The following is a 20,094-nucleotide window of genomic DNA, read 5'->3' on the forward strand; positions in this document are numbered from 1 at the left end:
ATGATATCATCACACAGAATTGAACTAAGTAAGGAATTTCTCAAGTATAGGAGATTGCTGAATTCCTGGGAGCCAGGAGACTGCCTTTCTTTGGAAGAAGAACCAGACAAACAAGAGACGTTAAAATACACTCCCCTTTCTGTCCAGTTGTTCTTTCAAAGGACTTTCCAAAAGCAACCTGATTATAGTACATAGAAATGATAGAAAAGAACGTGGTGCTTTTGCTAAGAGAATTGAGGTGGGCTATCCATTGCAGCTCTTCCCTGTCAGGTAGTAGATCATTTTGCTTCGCTCCTATAATGAGGATTAAGTTGTACTCCCTCCATCTTGGGAACGTTTGGAGAAGTCTTGGGATCTTCTACATTCCTTGATCATCTTCAGTTTGTGTGCTCTTTGATGTCATGGCACAGTCAACTGGATTCTCTTCGTTTTGGTGAGAGCGTGTAAATAGTGTAAATACATAGTATTTGTGTGCCAAATAAGGTATTGCTCTCTGCTGTCAAATGTTGGGTGTTTTTGTGTGTTTCACAATATAAGGTGCTTGCTGCACTCTCTGGGACGGCCCTAATCCTTCTTTCTCACCAAGCTCTATGTATGCTTTCATTCTTGCCTTCAGCAAATTCTTTGCACGCTGTCAGGAATGAAAAGAAGATTGCAGAAGTCATCTTCTTGATTTTGATTTATATCAAGGATACTTTTCACACTGACTGATGTCGTGCATGCAGGAGACATAGAAGAGCAGAATAAAAGAGTTTCCCTATCATGCTTGTCTCAGGGATACAGGCTGTGCAGCGAAAGACCTACATACACCAACAGAATTTCTATGACTTTTCAGTTGTGGTGAACATTTTTCGTTAATTTGGTCCAGGGTTTGAGTTTCCAAGATGAGGCAGGAATCATGTCAAAAGGAAAGTTCAACTTATTTGGGCGTTGGGAAGCATGCTGTATGCTGACTCTACTGACTGTAGCAAATATAATGTATTTGCATCTCTTTCAAGCATGTGTAGGAGGGAGGGGCCTCCACCAATTTGTCTGTTTTAATTATAGATGTTCTATCCACCTTCCTAATTGCTTCTTCATTAAGAAGTAGCTTGTTGTTTCTTGTTTCCCTAGGAGCTAAAAATAATCAACTTTTGTTTGTTTCTGTAAATATTTTTTTTTTTTTTTTGCCCTTGAGGAGATAATTATTTCTATTGTTGCATGAAGATGGTGGCCAATACAGGAGGAATAATTAGAGCAGATGGCTGGAAATACTTCCCTTGTAAAAGATATCTAGGGTAATAAAATACCTCCCCTCCTCTTTTGTCTCCTCCTAATACATGTTTTTTTCTTTCCTCAGGTAGGTGGGGGTTGCGTGGGGCTGTAAATCTTTTCCTGTTGTATTAAACTGAGCAGCTGTCAAGAGTTCACAGCCCGGAAAGTGAGCTCCCTGTATCCATCACTGAAATTACAGTGTTTTTAAATGTGGTGTGGAGTCCTGGGTCTGCAGGGTGGGGAAATTCACACTGTACTCCATCACTTCAAATGTTAACCTTGCCTCTCTGTGGTGACTGAGGACAGGAACACTTGCTCTCCATACGTGCTGGCTAAATGGCAATCTGTCAGCACCAAGGAAAATGCTGCCCCATGTGTGTCAGACTGTCAGAAGTTCGAAACCTTTGGCTGTCGGTGGTTGTTCATAGCAGGAAGGATGCTGGGGATGGAACTGATGGTGATCTCAGTGCTGGAGAGGTGTCATGCTCTGTGCCTTAGTGGCTATCTAGGGAAGGGATGAAGCTGGCTACTGAAGTTGGGGGAACCTGCCTGACCTCAATTTGCTTTCTATGGCTCTGTGTTGGATAAACACAGGCTGGGTCCAGAAAATGAGAGCATGGAGCACAGCAACAAGCAAAATCTGTGCTGCTTAGCTCAACCATTTCTTCGAGGTTTGGTTTTTAAAGTTTCTGCTTATTTTTTTTCCTGATCAGAGGATGCAGCTCTGTGTGCTTTTTACCAGTCATAGAATCATAGAATGACCTGGGTTGAAAAGGACCACAATGATCATCAACTTTCAACCCCCTGCTGTGTGCAGGGTCACCAACCAGCAGCCCAGGCTGCCCAGAGCCACATCCAGCCTGGCCTTGAATGCATCCAGTCCTTCTATTATGACTTTACTTAACTGAACAAATTGAAATGTCACCACAAATTGAGATCAAATGAGCTATGTTCTGCCTAAACAGGAGTTTCTCAACCTTTTAAATCCCAAACGTTACCTTGTATTTTGGTGGAGGGCAGTTAAAGCTCACCAGCTGCTGTGTTGTGCTATTAGAGTGATTGTAATTCACAACAGTTCAGATCAAAAACTGAAGGTATGATGACTTATGGTCCCTTCTGTTTGTGGCTTGTCTGCCAGCCCGTGTTGGAATGCAAACATATCTCTATTTTTTTTTTTCACTTGTTGCAGTTGCTGCTGCTGTTTGTGGGCCCTGGTAGTCACAAGCTGAGAAATGGGCACTCAGAGCTGGTGTCCCCAAGGCTGACATGCAGGCAACTCAGGGCTGGCTGACAGCAGCAGCAGCCAACAACAGAATGTGGAAAGAAATGTGCCTTAGAATGAAAAAACGAGGTGCAGGAGGAAAGCAGAGGATAGTGTGCTGAACTGCAAGGAGCCTGTGCATCTTTTGTTTTATACTACTGAAATATTATTTTATCATTAAATGAGTCATTGTTTGGGAGCTTTGTTGGGAAGGGAACTATTTTGCAGGCTTGGTCACCAGAACAGGTTTCCTATGGAAAGCAAATGTAAGGGTGCATCCTTCAACATTCTGAAGTCCAGTTTAAAAGTTCAGTTTGTGTTATACATATGTCCTTGGGGAAAACACCAGAAGAGTCTTTTGCCTCAGACTATCTACTGATCTTAATGAACTCTGCAGGAATACGGCAGCTTTGAGGTCTCACTGAAAAAACTGATCCTGAACCTAATTGAATGTGGGGTTGGGAACTGCACAGGGCTCAGCACTTGGGCACAGCCCTTACCATTAACTGAGAACTTTTTCATTACAATGTGTCACCCTGAACCAACCGTTCAGGCCAGAACAGAGGCCTGGTTGCATTCAGAGTAGGCTTTGCCTGTATCACCTCTGTGTGTACAAAAGAAGGGTTTGAGGCAGCTTTGAGGATGTATTTCACACCTGTCCCAGGCTGGGATGGAGTGTGAAGCCACCACCTTGATGCTACAACCAGCTCTGGCCTCATCATTCAGAGCTCCTTTCATTCCAGTTCCTCTTTCTCCCGTCCTGGCTTTCTGTCTGCCTGCCATTTGTCATGCTCCATGCTGCAAACGATAAAAGCATGGGAGGAAAGTGCCCACTGCTGGCCACAGGCAGGCAGCTTTCTTGGCTCTGCAGGCTCATTGTGCTTCATTCAACAAACACAGGTGGGATGGGCACTCAGCCATCACTCTGGTGTTTGCAGCTGCTGCTGCTCTTCAGTCTTCTGTGTAAGTGTTTAAATAACCATAGGTTGGATGCTGAGTGCCAAGCAGCGCAAAAGAACTGGAAAAGGAAGCAGTATTGAGTCCATGAAAAATCTAATAGGGAAAGCTGTTCTTATCCTGCTCAGCTGTGGGCAGAAGAAGCTGGAATCTCTGCACAGTGGAGATGTTTTAGATGTGGTCTTCAAGAGATGAAGTGGCTGTCTCACTGTTTTGTCTTTAGAGTCTTAGGTGAGCCAGTATGTCCCAGCAGTCCTGAGAACATGCTCAGGGCAGCTGGACAAGACAAGTGTGATAACTGAAGAGGATCCCCAAAATCCAAGAGGGAAACTAACTAGGACAAACCAGAGTGTGGATTTCTGTGCTTCCCTTGTGCTTGCTTCAGCAGCACATATACTAAAATTGGAATGATACAGAGAAGATTAGCATGGCCCCTGCGTAAGGATGACACGCAAATTCGTGAAGCATGCCATATTTCAAAGCCTTTGACATGGTCTCTCACAGGCTTCTGCTGGGGAAACTGGCTGCCCGTGGTCTGGACAGTATACACTTCTTTGGATAAGGAACTGGCTAGAAGGCTGTGCCCAACGGTAGTGGTTAATGGAGTTAAGTCCAACTGGTGACCCGTTACGAGTGGTGTCCCCCAGGGGTTGGTACTGTGGCCCATCTTGTTTAATATATTTATTGACGACCTAGATGAGGGGATTGAGTGCACCCTCAGTAAGTTTGCAGATGACACCAAGTTGGGAGGTGATATGGATCTGCCTGAGGGTAGGGAGGCCCTACAGAGGGATCTAGATAAACTGGATTGCTGGGCTGAGATGAATGGGATGAGGTTCAACGAGGCCAAGTGTTGGGTCCTGCACTTTGGCCGCAACAACTCCAAGCAGCGTTATAGGCTTGGGGATAAGTAGCTGGATGACTGTGAAGAAGAAAGAGACCTGGGGGTGCTGGTTGATGCTGGGCTGAACATGAGCCAACAGTGTGCCTGGGTGGCCAAGAGAGCCAATGGCATCCTGGCCTGCATTAGAAATAGTGTGGCCAGCAGGAGCAGGGAGGTGATCATCCCCCTCTACTCAGCACTGGTGAGGCTGCACCTCGAGTATTGTCTTCAGTTTTGGGCCCCTCACTACAGGAAAGACATTGAGCACCTGGAACGTGTCCAGAGAAGGGCAACGAAACTGGTGAGGGGTCTGGAGCACAAGTCTTATGAAGAGCGGCTGAGGGAGCTGGGATTGTTCAGTGTGGAGAAGAGGAGGCTCAGGGGAGACCTCATTGCACTGCACAACTTCCTGAAGGGAGGTTGTGGTGAAGAGGGGTTTGGCCTCTGCTCCCAGGCAACAAGCAGGACCCAAGGAAATGGCCGCAAGTCGTAGCAGAGGAGGTTTAGGTTAGACATGAGGAAGAACTTTTTCTCTCAGAGAGTGGTCAGGCACTGGAATGGCCACACAGAGAGGTGGTGGAGTCACCGTCCCTGGCAGTGTTCAAGAGGCGTCTGGATGAGGAGCTGTGAGATATGGTTTAATTTGGGGTAGCAGTGGTAATGAGAACACAGTTGGACTAGATGATCTTATAGGCCTTTTCCAACCTTGTGATTCTATGATTCTATGATTCTGGAGCTGTGAGTCTGTTACCCACTCTGCTTGATGAGGAATGTACAATTAGTCTGCATGTATTTCAATTTGTATTATTCTACCATGGGCTGCTTAATAGGACCTGGACTGGATGATCTTAGAGGTCTTTTCCAACCATAATCACAGAAACACAGAATCACAGATTGGCCCAGATTGGAAGGGACCTCAAGGATCATCAAGCTCCAACCCCCCTGCCACATGCAGGGCCACCAACCTCCACATTTGATACCAGCCCAGGCTGCCCAGGGCCCCATCCAACCTGGCCTTGAACACCTCCAGGGATGGACGGGGCATCCACAGCCTCTCTGGGCAGCTGTTCCAGCACATCACCACTCTCATAAGAAAGAGCTTCCCCCTGACATCCAACCTCAATCTTCCCTCTTTCAACTTAAATCCATTTCCCCTCGTCCTGCAGTTATCAACCCTTTCAAAGAGTTGACTCCCCTCCTGTTTGTAGGCTCCCTTTAGGTACTGAAAGGCTGCAATGAGGTCACCCTGCAGCCTTCTTTTTGCAGACTGAACAAGCCCAGCTCCCTCAGCCTGTCTTCGTAGTGGAGGTACTCCAGCCCCCTGATCATCTTTGTGGCTCTCCTCTGGATCTTCTCCAACATCCATAATGATTCTATGTTTCTGTAACCACCATTCATCCAAGGCCTTAATGAGAGATTGCACTGTACTCAAAGATCTTCTACAAATATTCTTTCATCTTAAGGAAGGCAATGGGGCTACAAGAAAAAGGTCACCAAGTAAAAGCTTCAGCTGTCTGGTTTTCCTCCATTGGTCGGATGCCTTCCCTTGATTTCTATGGAGCTGCTTTCCCAGTAGCCCCTCTACACCCTCTTCTTTGCTGTGGCAATTCTAAATGCTTTGAGCAAAATCCCTTTTCTCCTTTCAGGCAGGTTCATAGAACAACAGAATGGTTTGAGTTGGAAGGGACACTTAAAGGCCATCTGTCCCACTCCCTGCACTGAGCAGGGACACCCACAGCTCCATCAGTGCTCAGAGCCCATCCAGCCAGAGCCCTGTCTGCAGGGATGGGGCACCACCACCTCTCTGTGCATCAAACCATTTCCTTCAGCTTATCACAGCTGACTCTCCTAAAGAGTCTGTCCCCTTCTTTCTTACACCCCCCCTTTAGATACCGTTAGGCCACTCTCAGGTCTCGCCAGCACCTTCTCTTCTCCAGGCTGCGCAGCCCCAGCTCTCTCAGTCTATCCTCATAGCAGAGGTGTTCCATCCCAGGGATCATTTTGTGGCCTAGAATATTCTAGCTAGAAAAAAGAACTATCTTTAAAAGCTAACAACACTCCTGTTAGACAGCTACCAATCAGTTTACTAAGCCCACGGCACTTGCAAGAAGAGTAACCTGCTGTATTCCTCAGGCCCCCGTTCTCCCATTAGTGTTAATTGGGGCATCTAAGCGGCTTGGGAAGTATAGGGGGATGTCAGAGTGACTTCAAGCCATGTGAGAAACTTGCTCAGCAAAATGTTCAGATGAATCCCACTATTTCATAGCTGTATCGTGCAGTGTTTTGCTAGCGTTGGCTTAGGTTGTGCCAGACAGGAATTTGTGGCATCTGCAATTCCGTGCTACAGTTCAGTTGATAAGCAGTGTATCTGGGAAATGTGTGCCTTTCTTCCTCTGTCGTGGAATCCTAGAATGGCCTGGATTGAAAAGGACCACAATGCTCATCCAGTTCCAACCCCCTGCTATGTGCAGGGTCACCAACCAGCAGACCAGGCTGCCCGGAGCCACATCCAGCCTGGCTCTGGGCAGAGAAAAGAGCTGTTCGTTGCTCTCTTGAGAACTCCTGTTTACAAATGTGAGGGCTTATCCATCTGGGGACCCACAAACAGGAAGAACGAGCTCTGAACCTCTCCCTCTCTTTTCCCCCAGCCCGTCCTCCAGCTGTGCGGTCGCTGGGCCGAAGCTTCCAGCTGGCCCGCTGGCCGCCCGCCGCAAGATGGCGCCAACGTCACGGTGGAAGCGGGCAGGACGCTGCTGCTGGGCGCCGCCACCGCCGTGCTGCACCTGCTGCACCTCAGAGGTCTGAGGGGGACTGGGGGGCGAGGGCGGGCTGTGCAAAAGGATGGGGGGCGGGGGAGAGTTTAATTCGTATGTATGTATGCAAATGGCATCGTTTATGCTGTTTGGATCCTGGAGCTAGTGGAAGGGCGTGGGTGTGTGGGGGGGGAACCCAGGGCAAGTTGTGGTAGGATAGGGGGAAATGGCTTCAAGCTAAAGGAGGGGAGATTTGAGCTGGATATAAGGAACAAGTTTCTATGATAAAGGTTGTGAAGTGTTGGCACAGGTTGCACAGAGGCGGTGGTGCCCCATCCCTGCAGACAGCCAGGGTCAGGCTGGATGAGCACTAATGGAGCTGTGGGTGTCCCTGCTCAGTGGGACAGATGGCCTCGAAGGGTCCCTTCCTACTCAAACCATTCTATAACAGGATGCTCATCCCTAAAATTACGCCCTGGTGGTGAAAGTTGTTGTGCACGTCTTTGGTATTAAGTGAATGAGTTGTTCTGGTTCAGCTGCTTGCTCAAAGTTAAGCCTCTATGCAAGATTAAGCTGAAGTGAGCCTTGACAATAGAAAGAGGCTTTAGGACCTAGGACTACTCTGCTGATAATAATAATTTAATACTGCAAGGATGTTAAAGGGACTAGTTTTCCACTGAGATGATAGTGGAAAACATGTATCTGACAGTTATACAGTGATATTATTTTGAAAGATCATTCTACAGAGATAAATTTTAACAGGTTTTATCTATATAGCATGAATATTTCCAATGAAGCTTGAACTTGATCAGTCTGGATTGCTAAGAACTGCTACACTGGGCATCATTCCTGCTGAAAGCAAAGAAGCAGGAACGCAAAAAAATACAGTAAAATTTGTGATCGAAAAAGTAAGAAACACTTTAGTATGATTTTTTCCCTTCTCTGCCCCATCGAAGATGGTGAAGCTTGGTGTTGCTTCTTAACCCCAGTGTGATTATGGTGTGAAGTTGAAGAGAGCTCAGATTTTCTGAGACTTTTGGCTGAAAACCTACACAGGAATTTGGGAGCTTATCCTCTGTCTTCTTTAAGAAGCGGGTCACAGTCTTGCAGCAGAAGCCTGTTAAGCTTTGGGCTTACTTGAAGGCAGATTTATCACTGAGCTAGGACTGGGGAAGCCTTGTTTAAATACAGAGTCAAGGTATCCTGAGGTCTACTTTGGTGTGAGACCAGGCTGGAGTCATCTTTCCTTACCTTTCTTGCCCAGCTCTGGGGAGTTGTTTAGGTTCCTGTATTGATCTAGAGAAACACACATCACCGAAGACATGCTCATCTTAGGTATTATAGATATCCATCTTAAGAAGGATCTCAGTTAGGTGATCCCCTTAGAGTAACAACTCCCGAGTCTCTGAACTTGTCAAATAATTGCCAAGTTTCCCCAGCTGCAAAATGGGCATGACAATAAACTCCAGGCCTGCAGGCGAGTGTAGAAGCGCACTTTGATTGAAGCCTGAGCTGAAGTGTTTTTGTAGTTGGAGCTGGAGAATGGGATTAAATTGTAGTTCTGCTCCCTTTGGCTTTCTTGACTCAGCACCAGGCTTCCTGTGCACTCAACCTGAAACAGGCTTTATGGATGAAAAAAGCTTGTAAAGCTACTGAGTCTGCTCTTTTGCAAAGATGCTGTTGTACCCTACCATCCAGGTGGTGTATCCAGCAAACACATCCCAAATATGTAGGACCACTTCTTGAGATTTCTCATTTTTAAGATGCCGTGAGGATTTCGGATACAGTTTGTGTAAGGTGAAGTCATGATCATTTCAACAGTGTAGAAATTGCTTAAAGATTGTTATAATAACAAGGACATCAGCTGCACATGCATCCTTTGGGTGACCCTACTTTGGCTTTATTAGCACCCAGACAAATGCATGTAGAGGTTTTGGTAGTGACCAGACTGTCTTTACAGAAGATCTGGAGGCTAAAGCAATAGTGAAATGGGATTAAGCAGCTGGATCCTGCCCACTACCATGAGGACCACCAGTTTCTGCCTCCCCCCTGACAAGCAGAGCATGGACACGTGATTATCAGCAGTGGAATGTTTAATATCCAGACTGTGAAACTGCTCAGACAATAGTGATTGGGGAAGAGATACTGGATAGACAGATTGTAGATAACTACGTGAATTCAGCAGATTGCAGTTATTACTGTGATCTCAGCATCACAAGTATGGTAGTATTTATGGTAACCCAGGACAGATGGAAATTTCCCCTACGCAGAGCTTCCACTGGAGTAACTAATTTGTCTTTGGTGGGTTGATGCCTCAGACATATACTACCTTTATCTGAAGTTTTAGTACTGAATAGGACAGCCTCGAGGGAATTCTGGGGACTGGAAAAGCAGACTGGGTTAGCTTGGCGGTGAATTTTGGTGCAATGTTGCAGATATTTTCTGGTGGGGTTGAAGGTCTCAGGCATGCAACAATCTATTTGTTTTGCAGTGGCAACCTTGAGATGGCCAGCATTATAAGAAAAAGGGAAAATGTTACTTTAATCAATCATAGAATCATAGAATGGTTTGAGTTGGAAAGGAACCTTCAAGGCCATCTGTCCCTGCACTGAACAGGGACACCCACAGCTCCATCAGTGCTCAGAGCCCATCCAGCCTGACCTTGGCTGTCTGCAGGGATGGGGCACCCACTCGGCAGTAGGTACTGCACGTAGACCTGGGGAGGAAGGAAATCTAAATACTGATTTTGCTTGACTTTTTCCTAGTCAATTTCCATTCCTAGATGGGATTATAGACAGTTTTTTGCTTTTAGCTGATACATCTGCATACATACATGTCAGATAAGTAGTGCTTCACTAGTTCTTCAGCTTCAGTGCTGATAAAGACTAGGTATGAATTCACTGAAAGATGGAATAAGATCTTTCCTCTGTTTTTCTGTCCTTAAACCTATTTTAAAATCCCTTGTCCGTAGCCAAGGTTAGAAAATATTTTCACGGTGGTGTTTTCTGTGCCATTTACTCAACCCATTTGGAATATGCATTGTGATAGTTTTTGCAGGCAGTTTCTAGTTCATATTTTCTTTTTTTAATCAGGCAGAGACATTACAATTAAAATACCGTAAAAGCGATTCTGGCAGTATTGCAATAAGCATGTTTTTTAATTAAAGAAAGAACATGGGATGTACAAATAGTACCAGCTAATGGGAAATTTCATCCAATGTATTTTTTAATTGAGATTTAAAAGGAAGAGTAGTCAGCCCTATTTCTCCCCGTCACTATGATATTTTTCTGTGTTGTTACAGTGAGGTGCACCAAATCTGCAAGAATTATGGTCTCAGAACCTTAAAGCCTCTGTTGTTTTGATGGGAAAAAAAACTGCAAGGCATTAGTTCTTTAGAATGTTAGTGCCGTTTTAGCAGGAATTCTGTATTATTCATTAGAATTCAAGTCACAGAGCTGGACGTTCCCCAGAGAAAGGATTTTAAGGCCCATCTGTAGCAACTTGAGGTTTTTTTTTGGGTTCTTCCTCAGCTGTAAACCCTGGTTTGTGTTTGGCCACGGGCTGCAGGTCTTCCTTTCCCATTCTGTTTAGGATGGGATTATAGACAGCATGCACACCAGACTCCCAGTGCTCATGCTTGTTGATGAAATTGATTTTTTGCATCTTCAGTAGCTCCTGAGACTCCTCCAAGGTGTTGCAGGAGGAGTGGACTGGAAAAAACTTGTTCTGAGCATGTTGTTCTGGGCTGAAAGCTGTTTTCTGGCATGGAAAGGGGGAATGTGTCCCTGTTGGAGAAATAGATGGTGCTTCTAAGCGTAGGATGGAAAGGCCCACTGCATCTATCTACATCTGCCCTAGATGCTAAGCAGGCCCCAATGACAGCTGCAGCATTGTCCCATTAGTAGTTCCATCCTTGCACACCCGTATGTAGTACAGAAATAAAGTCCATGCAGCCATGCAGCAGGGATCTAAGCCTTTGGATGTGGTTCTGGGCAGCCCAGTCTGGTGGCTGGCACATAGCAGAGGGTTGAAACTAGATGATCATTGTGGTCCGTTTCAACGCAGGCCATTCTATGATGATTTTTAAAGCTCTTAAATATAAATAAATATCTTCAGAGGCGTAAGTATTTATTATAAGCGCAGAAGTACTGATGAAGAGTAATGTGTAGCAGGGCATTGCGTGAAGATTTCAAATTTGATGTATCCCTTCTTCTTCTGGTGGCTTAACAAACTACGCATTGCTATAGCTCTTCTGTGAGAACAGGCTTCCACTAAGAAGAACAAGTTCCAGCAGCAAATCAGTGATATGTTTAAATGTAAGTGCCAGAAATCAGCTTGAGATAATTGTGGGTGGAGGGATATAGGAAGTGGAAACACACTGGTCTGATGGTCACCCAGATAGACCATAATAATAATTCTACTCCCTACAACTGTTCTTTCCCTGATGTCCCCCTCTTTTGCTGAAGGTGGAGGACTCAACAGGTGTCCATCACCTGTAGACTTGAAATAAGAGCCTAAGGACTGATTTTTTTCATTGCACCTCTTTGCACAGTGCTTAGCATGATGCCTTCTCAAGGCTTACATGACAGCTTAGAATCATAAACTCACCAAGGTTGGAATAGACCTCCAAAATCACCCAGTCCAACCATCTGCCTACCACCAGTTCTTCCCCACTAAACCGTGTCCCTTAGTGCCATTTAGCTGTTTCTTAAATACCTCCAGGGACAGTGACTCCACCACCTCTCAGGTCAGGCCATTCCAGCACCTGACCACTCCTTTGGAGAAGAAAGTTTTCCTAATATCCAACCTGAACCTTTCCTGGTGCTTCCTTCAGTAGATCCCAGATGATGGACTGTGGTATGTCAAAGCGTGTCCAGGAGTCCCCACATCTCCTACTCAGCAGGTTAGGTTTCCCTCTGCAGATTCATCAAGGGGAAGCTGCTTAAGAGTTGAAGAAATAGAACTTCTATGAAGGGAGCTACCTATGGCAGTGTCCTCTGGGCTGCCAACCCCACTTACGAGGCAGCAGATGCCATCTGAGCAGATGGCTGTGAGACTGTGAGCCAGACAACGCAGACGTGTCAGGCTTGGGAGCTGGTTTCTATCTGAGAGTACTCAAGCAGCTGCTGGTTCCACACTCAAGGACAGATGAAGGCCTCCATCTAACAAAATGCTGGAATATGTGTTAATCTTTTTAGCATTATTGATGTTCTGGTGGAAACACATAGCTGGTTTTAATCTGTATATCACGAGAGTGAAGGAACCTATATAAGGAGGTTTGGACTCGTGGTTCAGGCAGCCTTGGGATGGAGCCAGTAGGACAAACTTCTTCATATCTTGCTCAACGCTGGTCCAGCCTGCAGTAAACTTTTATGGCTTATCCAAATGCCATGTGAGCCTGTCAACAGGTCTGTGAAATAGTCAATTGTTCCCACTGAAGGCCCATAAGCTCTGTATTTCTCTTCCCATACGGAGGAGGATCTTTGTTTTGTGTTGCTTTCTTTTTTTTTTCTCTTGCAACAAGGGCCCACCAGACATAACATTTAAGGTCATAGAATCATAGTTCTTTACAGAGAGAGTGGTGAGGTGCTGGAACAGCTGCCCAGAGAGGCTGTGGATGCCCCGTCCATCCCTGGAGCTGTTCAGGGCCAGGCTGGATGGGGCCCTGGGCAGCCTGGGCTGCTATGAAATGTGGAGGTTGGTGGCCCTGTCTGTGTTGGGGGAGTTGGAGTTTCATGATCCTTGAGGTTCCTTCCAACCCAACCATTCTGTGATTCTGTGATTCTGTGATTCTGTGGCGATGGGAGGGAGTAGTCCTCTTGAAGAGATGGCCTTTCAGCAGGCATATCCTCTTCTGCAGAAAGACGGTTTTCTGCTAATCAAAGTGGTGTGACACACTCTTGACATGCAGGACAGTTCTTCCATCGTTATTTCCCTCACGCTTTCTGTTACTGATTTAAAACAAATCTCTGGAGACTCTCCAGCACCTTCCTTACAATTTGCTTGCTTTAACGCTTCACTGCAAATGCTCTGATTGCACATGCTGAGGTATTGCCTCAAAAGCTAATGGTAAAGAAGCCCAGCTTCCATGCAAAGATGCCTTTTGGAATGGGGACTTTGCTTCCCACCAAGTTCAGTAAATCCCTGGAGCGTTCTGAATCTCAGCCTAAAAAATAATGAGAAAACCAATGTCTCTCTTATGTGCTATGAAAATGTGAATAGTAGAAGAATTTTTTTTTTTATAATGACATTTTTGAGAAGGGTTATAAACCCCCGTGTCTGAAAGCATGAATCAGTCTCTGTGTCACAGAGGCAAGGAGAAACTTTCCACAGTCGTCCTCAAAATTCGTATCTCCATGGATGCTTGTTCTCTTTTTCCAGAGCACGTGGCACAGCTTGTTCCAGGGTAAGTGCTCTGGGTACCAGGATGGTGAATTTGACTCAACTTGGTATTGCATGAGCCAGCTGGGGCTGCGTGGCCAACTAAATGGTGATACATTAACTTTCCACTTCCTATCATTCTGTATGTGCCTTCTACCGTTTCCCAATGAATTCAGAGGATAAATCTCTTCATACAACCATTGATATGCTAGTGGAGCACTTACTCACATGACAGATTACAATGCTCCCCTTATCATTATTATTACTATTATTATTATGTTACCATTTTCTGTTATTAGTTCTAGCTGTTTCTGCCTTTCTCTGAGGCTGCCTCCAGTCTTTTCCTTGGGTTTTTTTTTTTTTTTTTTCCTCCTCCTTTTTTCTTTTGAGTAAAGACAGATAAAGAAAGATTTCTTTTCCAGGCAGAGAGGTGGAGGCTAATTGCTGGGTTAATTGAGAAGAATGGTGCTTCTGATGTTCTCACAAAGTATCAAATAACCCCAACAGATTCCACCCCCACTCTCCCTCACTCCACCTAAAGAGACCCATTGAATTTGCACATTACTGTACAGAAGTGATTATGGCTTTAATTGTATTTATTTTGTTTGGCGGGGAGGCCATCATAACAGTAGTTGATTGATTTTTATAAAATCACCCTCAAGGTCATATGTAGGACTTTGCTTTCCCGTGCAGCCATAACAAACAATTTGAGGGTCACAGCCAAAGGCTCAGCTGAGCAATATTCTTCCTTTCTGCTTTCAGAGAAGGGGTCAAGTGCAATAAAAGAAGGAAGCATAACTTTTATTTTCTTTTAAAAAAGGAGAAGACAGTCTTGTAAAGCAGCAGCTGTATATTTATTTTGACCTGATGAAAAGCAAAGAAATATGGAGAGCTGAGTGTTGGAAGGACCGTGTATAAATTTTTGACACAGGTATTTGTAAGTTTGGCTGGAGTTTATTTTACATATTTTACACTTGGATTTGTTTAATGGCTAAATGAATCCCCGCTAATGCTTTATTTTCCTTTGTCTGATATTACTTTTTTTTTTTTTTTTAAATCTTCTGCAGTTGAATTTTTTTTTACACTTTTTTTCCTATAAGCGCCTTTTGTTTTGTTCTGGGAGGAATTCAGAAACTTCATGAATAGCTAAGATAGCTGCATGAACTTGTGGCCGTCACTTGCAGCTGATGCACTCAGTTCCTATGATTACATTGGGATCTGACTGCTGCTGCTGCTAAGAGAAAGGCAAAGCATCCCATACCGCAAATCCCTTTTGGTCGTCATGATCTCTCAAATCTTTGCACCATTGCCAAGTGTGCTTAGGATTGTCATTGCACTTGGGGACAGAGAATCTCAAGAACCAGGCAACAGCTCCCAGCTTGAAGTCCAGTTCTTTTTCTCCCAGCGCAACCAAATCTTCACCCAGAAAGGGAAAGCCAATAGGATGTGCTCCAGAAAGGGTCAGACCTGCAGGCCAAGCACAGCAGAATTAGTGCCTGCAAGCATGATGCTACTGAGAAGTGCTGGAACAACATGTGTGCTTCTAACCAGTGCAGGGCAGTCACAAAGCATCCAGTTGCCAAGCTCACCAGAGACCTGTAAATCCACAAAGGAGATAGAAAATATTTGAATAGATGCAGGGGCCCGTTGCTCATGGTAGCTGACGTAGTGAGCCTAATGCTATGGAAGCAGGGGACTTCCTGAGGAAAGGAAACAGAAAGGATTTAGAGGACTGTTCATTCGTGAGGAGCTGTATAAGGATGGGCAACTCTTGACATGCCAAAGCCACGTTGTACACAGAAGTGCACATCAGACATGAGGGTAGGTAGGGAAAAAGGAAGGTAAATCCCAGACCTTATGGGAAACAGATATCTTCCCACAGCTGCCTTGAGGTGTGCTGAAAAGGCTGCAAACAGGAAAGAACTCAGGAGTCTTACAAGAGAAGATGCTCCCCCATCTCTCTCATCCAACAGAGAGGATCTAGAAAAGGATTGTGGGAGGAATTGAATATTTCTAAGCTGCCTTATGGACAGCTTGAAAATTTTAAATGGACAGTGTGTGCCTGAAGCTTATGAAAACTTTTGGGAAGGTTATTTGAGGCAGAAGTATGATTTTGCAATCAGAAGACAGGACAACTCTGGCTACCAGCCTTCCCAGTTCACTGGTGCAGCATAGCAACAATTAAAATATTCATTAAAAATCATATGAAGAGAAGTGGAAACAGAAATGACTATATTTCAGTGGGAATAGTGCATAGGAAGTCAATAAAGACCTTGGGGAAGATGTCTTTTTTATGTTAGGAATAAAATAAATCGCAGTGATTTATAGTTCCATTTCTCGATTGCAGTGATAAAATTATTAACACTGCTGCTATAAGGCAAATATATTTAATAAATATTTCTGTTCTCAGCGTGGGAAGGAACAGGATGGTAAATTATATCACAAGAGGAAGATGGAACAGCAATCCATTTATTACTGAAGATGTTAAATAGTAGCTTTCAGGAATACACATTCTTTAAGCACCAGGGCCAGTTTTATTCTGGTCGAGGCATTCTGTGGTCTGTGAATGTTAACTTCAGTGTACATGAGAAAGTACAGAAGGGAAAAATTTCCACAAAGAAAGGCGACAAAATTTTAAATCATTTTCTAAGAAAATCACAAATTTGTTCAAATATAGTTTTGTAAAATGTAGTAGTGCGATGACTGAGGATCACCTGGAAGAAGTAAATCACCTGCAAGTAGATGGAGATCCATCACCGATCACATTTGTGAGTGCCATTCGAACTAAGCACAGATTTACACAGTTGAGTACACAGCTGGGCAGATAGGAACAAAAATTGTGGGTACTCAGTAAGGGACTGTGTGAGAGAAAACTATATCTATGAAAACCATCAGGAGCTGATGTGGCCATGGGAGCTGCTGCAATGAAGTAACAAAAGGAGGTCGTATAGTTTTTTGTGTGAAGAGGAAGATACAGAAGATGGGGATAAAGAAGAATTGCCTTTGCAGAATCTACCAACAAGAATAATAAAGGTGCAGAAGGATTAGGAAATCTGGCTTCCCCATTTCAGAAGGAGTGTTCATAGAATCATAGAATAGCTTGGGTTGGAAAGGACCTCAAGGATCATCAAGCTTTAACCCCCCTGCTGCAGGCAGAGCCACCAACCTCCATATCCAATACTAGACCAGGCTGCCCAGCCTGAGTGTTCAGGCTATGGAAGAGGATATAGACGATTCCTTGAAGGAAGAATCTTAAAAATTTTATAACCAGTCTGATCGAGGGCTGAGGTTTGATTTAATTGCTGTTTACCTGCTGATACTTTTGCAGAACGTGCTGTTTTGTAGACCTCTCTGCAATGCAACGCAGGAGGGCGTAAAGGCAACCGCTGTCTGAGAGCTCATCTGTGATTGGAAATAAAACAGAAATTGTGACCAGTAAGGGAGATTAGCCACTGGGAAAAAAACGATCGTAGAAAATGGTAGAATGATGTCACCAATCACTTAATTGATCGTCTGCCTTTCTGGCGGGCATCCAGCAGTCAAACACAGAGTCTCTGCTTCCTTCAGTTTGTCAGTAGCGTGATGTGCACAGACCACCAGGAGATAGGATCTAGTGGTCCCTTCAGTCTGTGAATGTATACCATTTCAGCAGAGCACACTTCTGTGTTGCCAACATTTCATTTTTCTAGAAGTGTCAGGCGCACCTCAGAATAAGTCAGAAACCTTCCATCGTTTTAAGTGAAACAAGCTGAAATTCAAGCTTCATATCAGTGTTTACTCAGTACAATTTGTGAAAATACAACATGACTGTAGCGAAGCAAGCTTAATAGAAATGCATTTGTATATAGAAAAGTATGTCTAGGGAAACAGACAGCTTATATACCAGGGAGCTGGTGTTTGTGGGAGGAATCCCATGGTTCCCAGTGGTTATTTGCAAGAAAATGTGAGGTTTATCTCTTGTCTGCATGCCCTGTATAAACTTATCTGGAACCTACTGAAGTCTCCAAAGGAAATATTGAATGGGTAGCTCTTATTCAAATACTAGCTTTGTTGTGAGAGTGAGAAATTAAGCTCAACAATTAAAGCCCATCAATGCAAGAATAAATAAGGAGTCAGGAAATGCAGAATGTGCTCAGGAAGAGTGGATGCAATGGAATGGGGAAGGCAGAGAGGTGCTGTGCAGCTCCCATATCATTGTGACTGGTAGTATCTTATGGGGAAGCCAACAGTTTGGTGGGTATGAAGATCAGCATTAAAACTTGCTAACAACAGTAGGATTCTGGCCATGATAGGAGATTCCTTAACTGCTGCTTCTTAAAGGGAAAGGTTGGGAGGCTCACAGACCCTTTGTAAGGAGATATGATGTGAGGCTTTGGGACTAGCTCCAGGGATGCATGGTTTGACCTAGGAAGACCTATCCCAACTGCAGAAGGATGAGGTGTCTGAGAGCCTACTCCGTGCAAATACACTGTAAAAATAGCAAAAGTGTCCTTTATAGGAGAGAAACCATGAAAGGACATCAGAGTGAACTGCTCTGAAATGATAGACTGGGATCACCAGCTCACACCAGGCAAAAACAAAGGAGGCATTTGATAGAATGAAAAGAGACTTGAGTTGAAACCAAAGGATGAAAATGCCTTTTCATGTGCTATGTCATTTAGATCACAGAATCATTGCTTCAAGAAGTTATTGAGATGAGTATTAAAAAGATTTGAAGGATCAGATATATATTACTGACAAAACCTGTCCAGTTTTACTAATTGATTGTAGAAGGACAATGTTGGCAGGAAGATGAATGAAACCTTATGCTTCGGGGCAAAACTAACCTCTAATTAGGAATTAAAATGAGGCTTTTATGGAATGAGGAGATCTTTTCACATCTAGCTAACAAGGAGAAGTTTCTTGTACTGTATTTGGAAGCATCTGGTTTTGAACAGCATCTGGAAGAGTTGAACCACTGAACTAAACAAGTTGCGAATTCCTGTGTTCCTAAGCTTTGCTCTCCCCTCCCTCTCTCACAAGCAGTTTGTAATCTGCAAAGTAACCCATAAATTAAGTAATATTATCCCCTTCTAACAGTTAGAGAATGAGTGCGTTAAGACTGGGAGTTTCCAAACTTAACTCCCTTGGACTAGAAGTGGAAAGACTTAGATATTTGTCCAGACTTAACTGTGGTTTTGCTCAGGTCTAGAAAGATGCTGCCTGTGGCAGAAGTGAAAGACGGTCTAAGTTAACTAAGATCTTTATTACTGAAAGAGACATGCTATAAAGAACTGATCAGTCCAAAGGGAGAAGTACCGGCCACGGTTGGATTTTTGTAGGAAGCAATATTGTGATTTTCATCCTCAACGTCATATCTTTAATCTCATTAGGATAGAAGCAATTTCTTCTCAGAAAGAGAGGCAGTTCCACTGCCTAGAGAGGTGGTGGAGTCACTGTATTTGAGAACTGTGGAGATGTGGCCATGGTGGAAGTGGGATGAGGTTGGATTTGGGGATCTTTGGGATCTTTACCAGCTGCAGTGATTCTGCAGTTCTGTGATTCAATGATAATGACTGACCATGTGGTCAGTGGTTGCATTTTACTCTTCTGTCATCTTCAGGTGGCAAACTCGTGTTTACTGGTCCAGGACCTGTGGAACTACATGCTCATTACATTCTGATATCTGATGGAGGAGAGCTCCGGGTGGGATCTTCCACAGCCCGTTTCCATCACAGAGCTCATATCTACCTCTATGGAAGCCTCCACTCCCCACCACTGTTTCCATATGGGGCCAAGTTCCTGGCAGTGAGAAATGGGACCCTTTCCATCCATGGTGAGTACATTTTTTCCTTCTCTTTAAAAGTGCTGTATTTCTGTAAGAACTGCCATACTGGGAGCTGAGTCATTTTGAAAATTTCAGCCCTAAGAAGAAGCTAGATGGTATCAAGTATTGTTTGATTCCATGGTTCTGTGATTCTGTAATTCCAAGTAGTTATGAAACCTTAGCACTCACTTAGGTGCTTGAAAGATGTCTGGATTTATGTGTTTAAATGAATGAATGAAAGTGTCCATCCCTTGGAAACCAGACGTTCATTCTCTGCTGTGTATCATGTGAGTTGCTCTGCTACCAGAATGGGATATCCTTTTCTCCTTATCTCTCTCCATAACAGTTAGGAAGTTTCCTTCTCTTGGGGTTACCAGTAACAAGTACTCTACCAGGTAGGTCCTGTGCTGAAGCCAGTGACAAGCTTTGCGAGCTGAAGTCGGAACACTGCTTCTCTTCACAGCAGCAGCAGCAGCAGCACAGAACTCCCAGCAGTGTGTTTTCCTGTTCTCCTCCATCCTCCAGCCATGCATCTTTCTGATCTGGCGTTCCACGCAGCCACACCTGCTCTGCATAGGTTGTGGTCACAAGTGACAAGCCCAGAGCTATGCAGAAGAACCGTGGCAGTGCTAAAAACTTCAGTCTGGATGCCCAGTCCTCTGCTCTAACCACCATATTTACTCTGAAAGAAAACCTCACGGAGCCAAAGTATGCATTCCTAACGTGTAGAATAGACAAGGGACCTAAAGGACAGACACTGGCATGGGTTTGTGGATGAATGCAGGTTCATATCATGGGG

The 20,094-nt window shown here is 44.4% G+C and overlaps 1 protein-coding gene and 1 non-coding gene across 5 annotated transcripts in view; both read left to right on the forward strand.

Annotated features, from left to right (window-relative positions):
• PKHD1 (PKHD1 ciliary IPT domain containing fibrocystin/polyductin) overlaps positions 1–20,094 on the forward strand; it is a 288,369-nt gene that overhangs the window by 114,513 nt on the left and 153,762 nt on the right. For all 4 annotated transcript variants that reach the window (XM_085218344.1, XM_085218343.1, XM_085218345.1 and 1 more), the window contains 2 exons: positions 7,004–7,154; positions 19,092–19,304. In XM_085218344.1, coding sequence (XP_085074470.1) covers positions 7,004–7,154; positions 19,092–19,304 — 364 coding nt within the window. The remainder of the gene's footprint in view (positions 1–7,003; positions 7,155–19,091; positions 19,305–20,094) is intronic.
• Positions 3,845–3,951, forward strand: LOC116216390 (U6 spliceosomal RNA). Its single transcript, XR_004159072.1, has one exon. It is a non-coding gene; the product is annotated as a U6 spliceosomal RNA (small nuclear RNA).

The sequence above is a fragment of the Meleagris gallopavo genome, chromosome 2 (assembly GCF_905368555.1).
Source record: "Meleagris gallopavo chromosome 2, MGAL_WU_HG_1.1, whole genome shotgun sequence".
Taxonomy (NCBI): domain Eukaryota; kingdom Metazoa; phylum Chordata; class Aves; order Galliformes; family Phasianidae; genus Meleagris; species Meleagris gallopavo.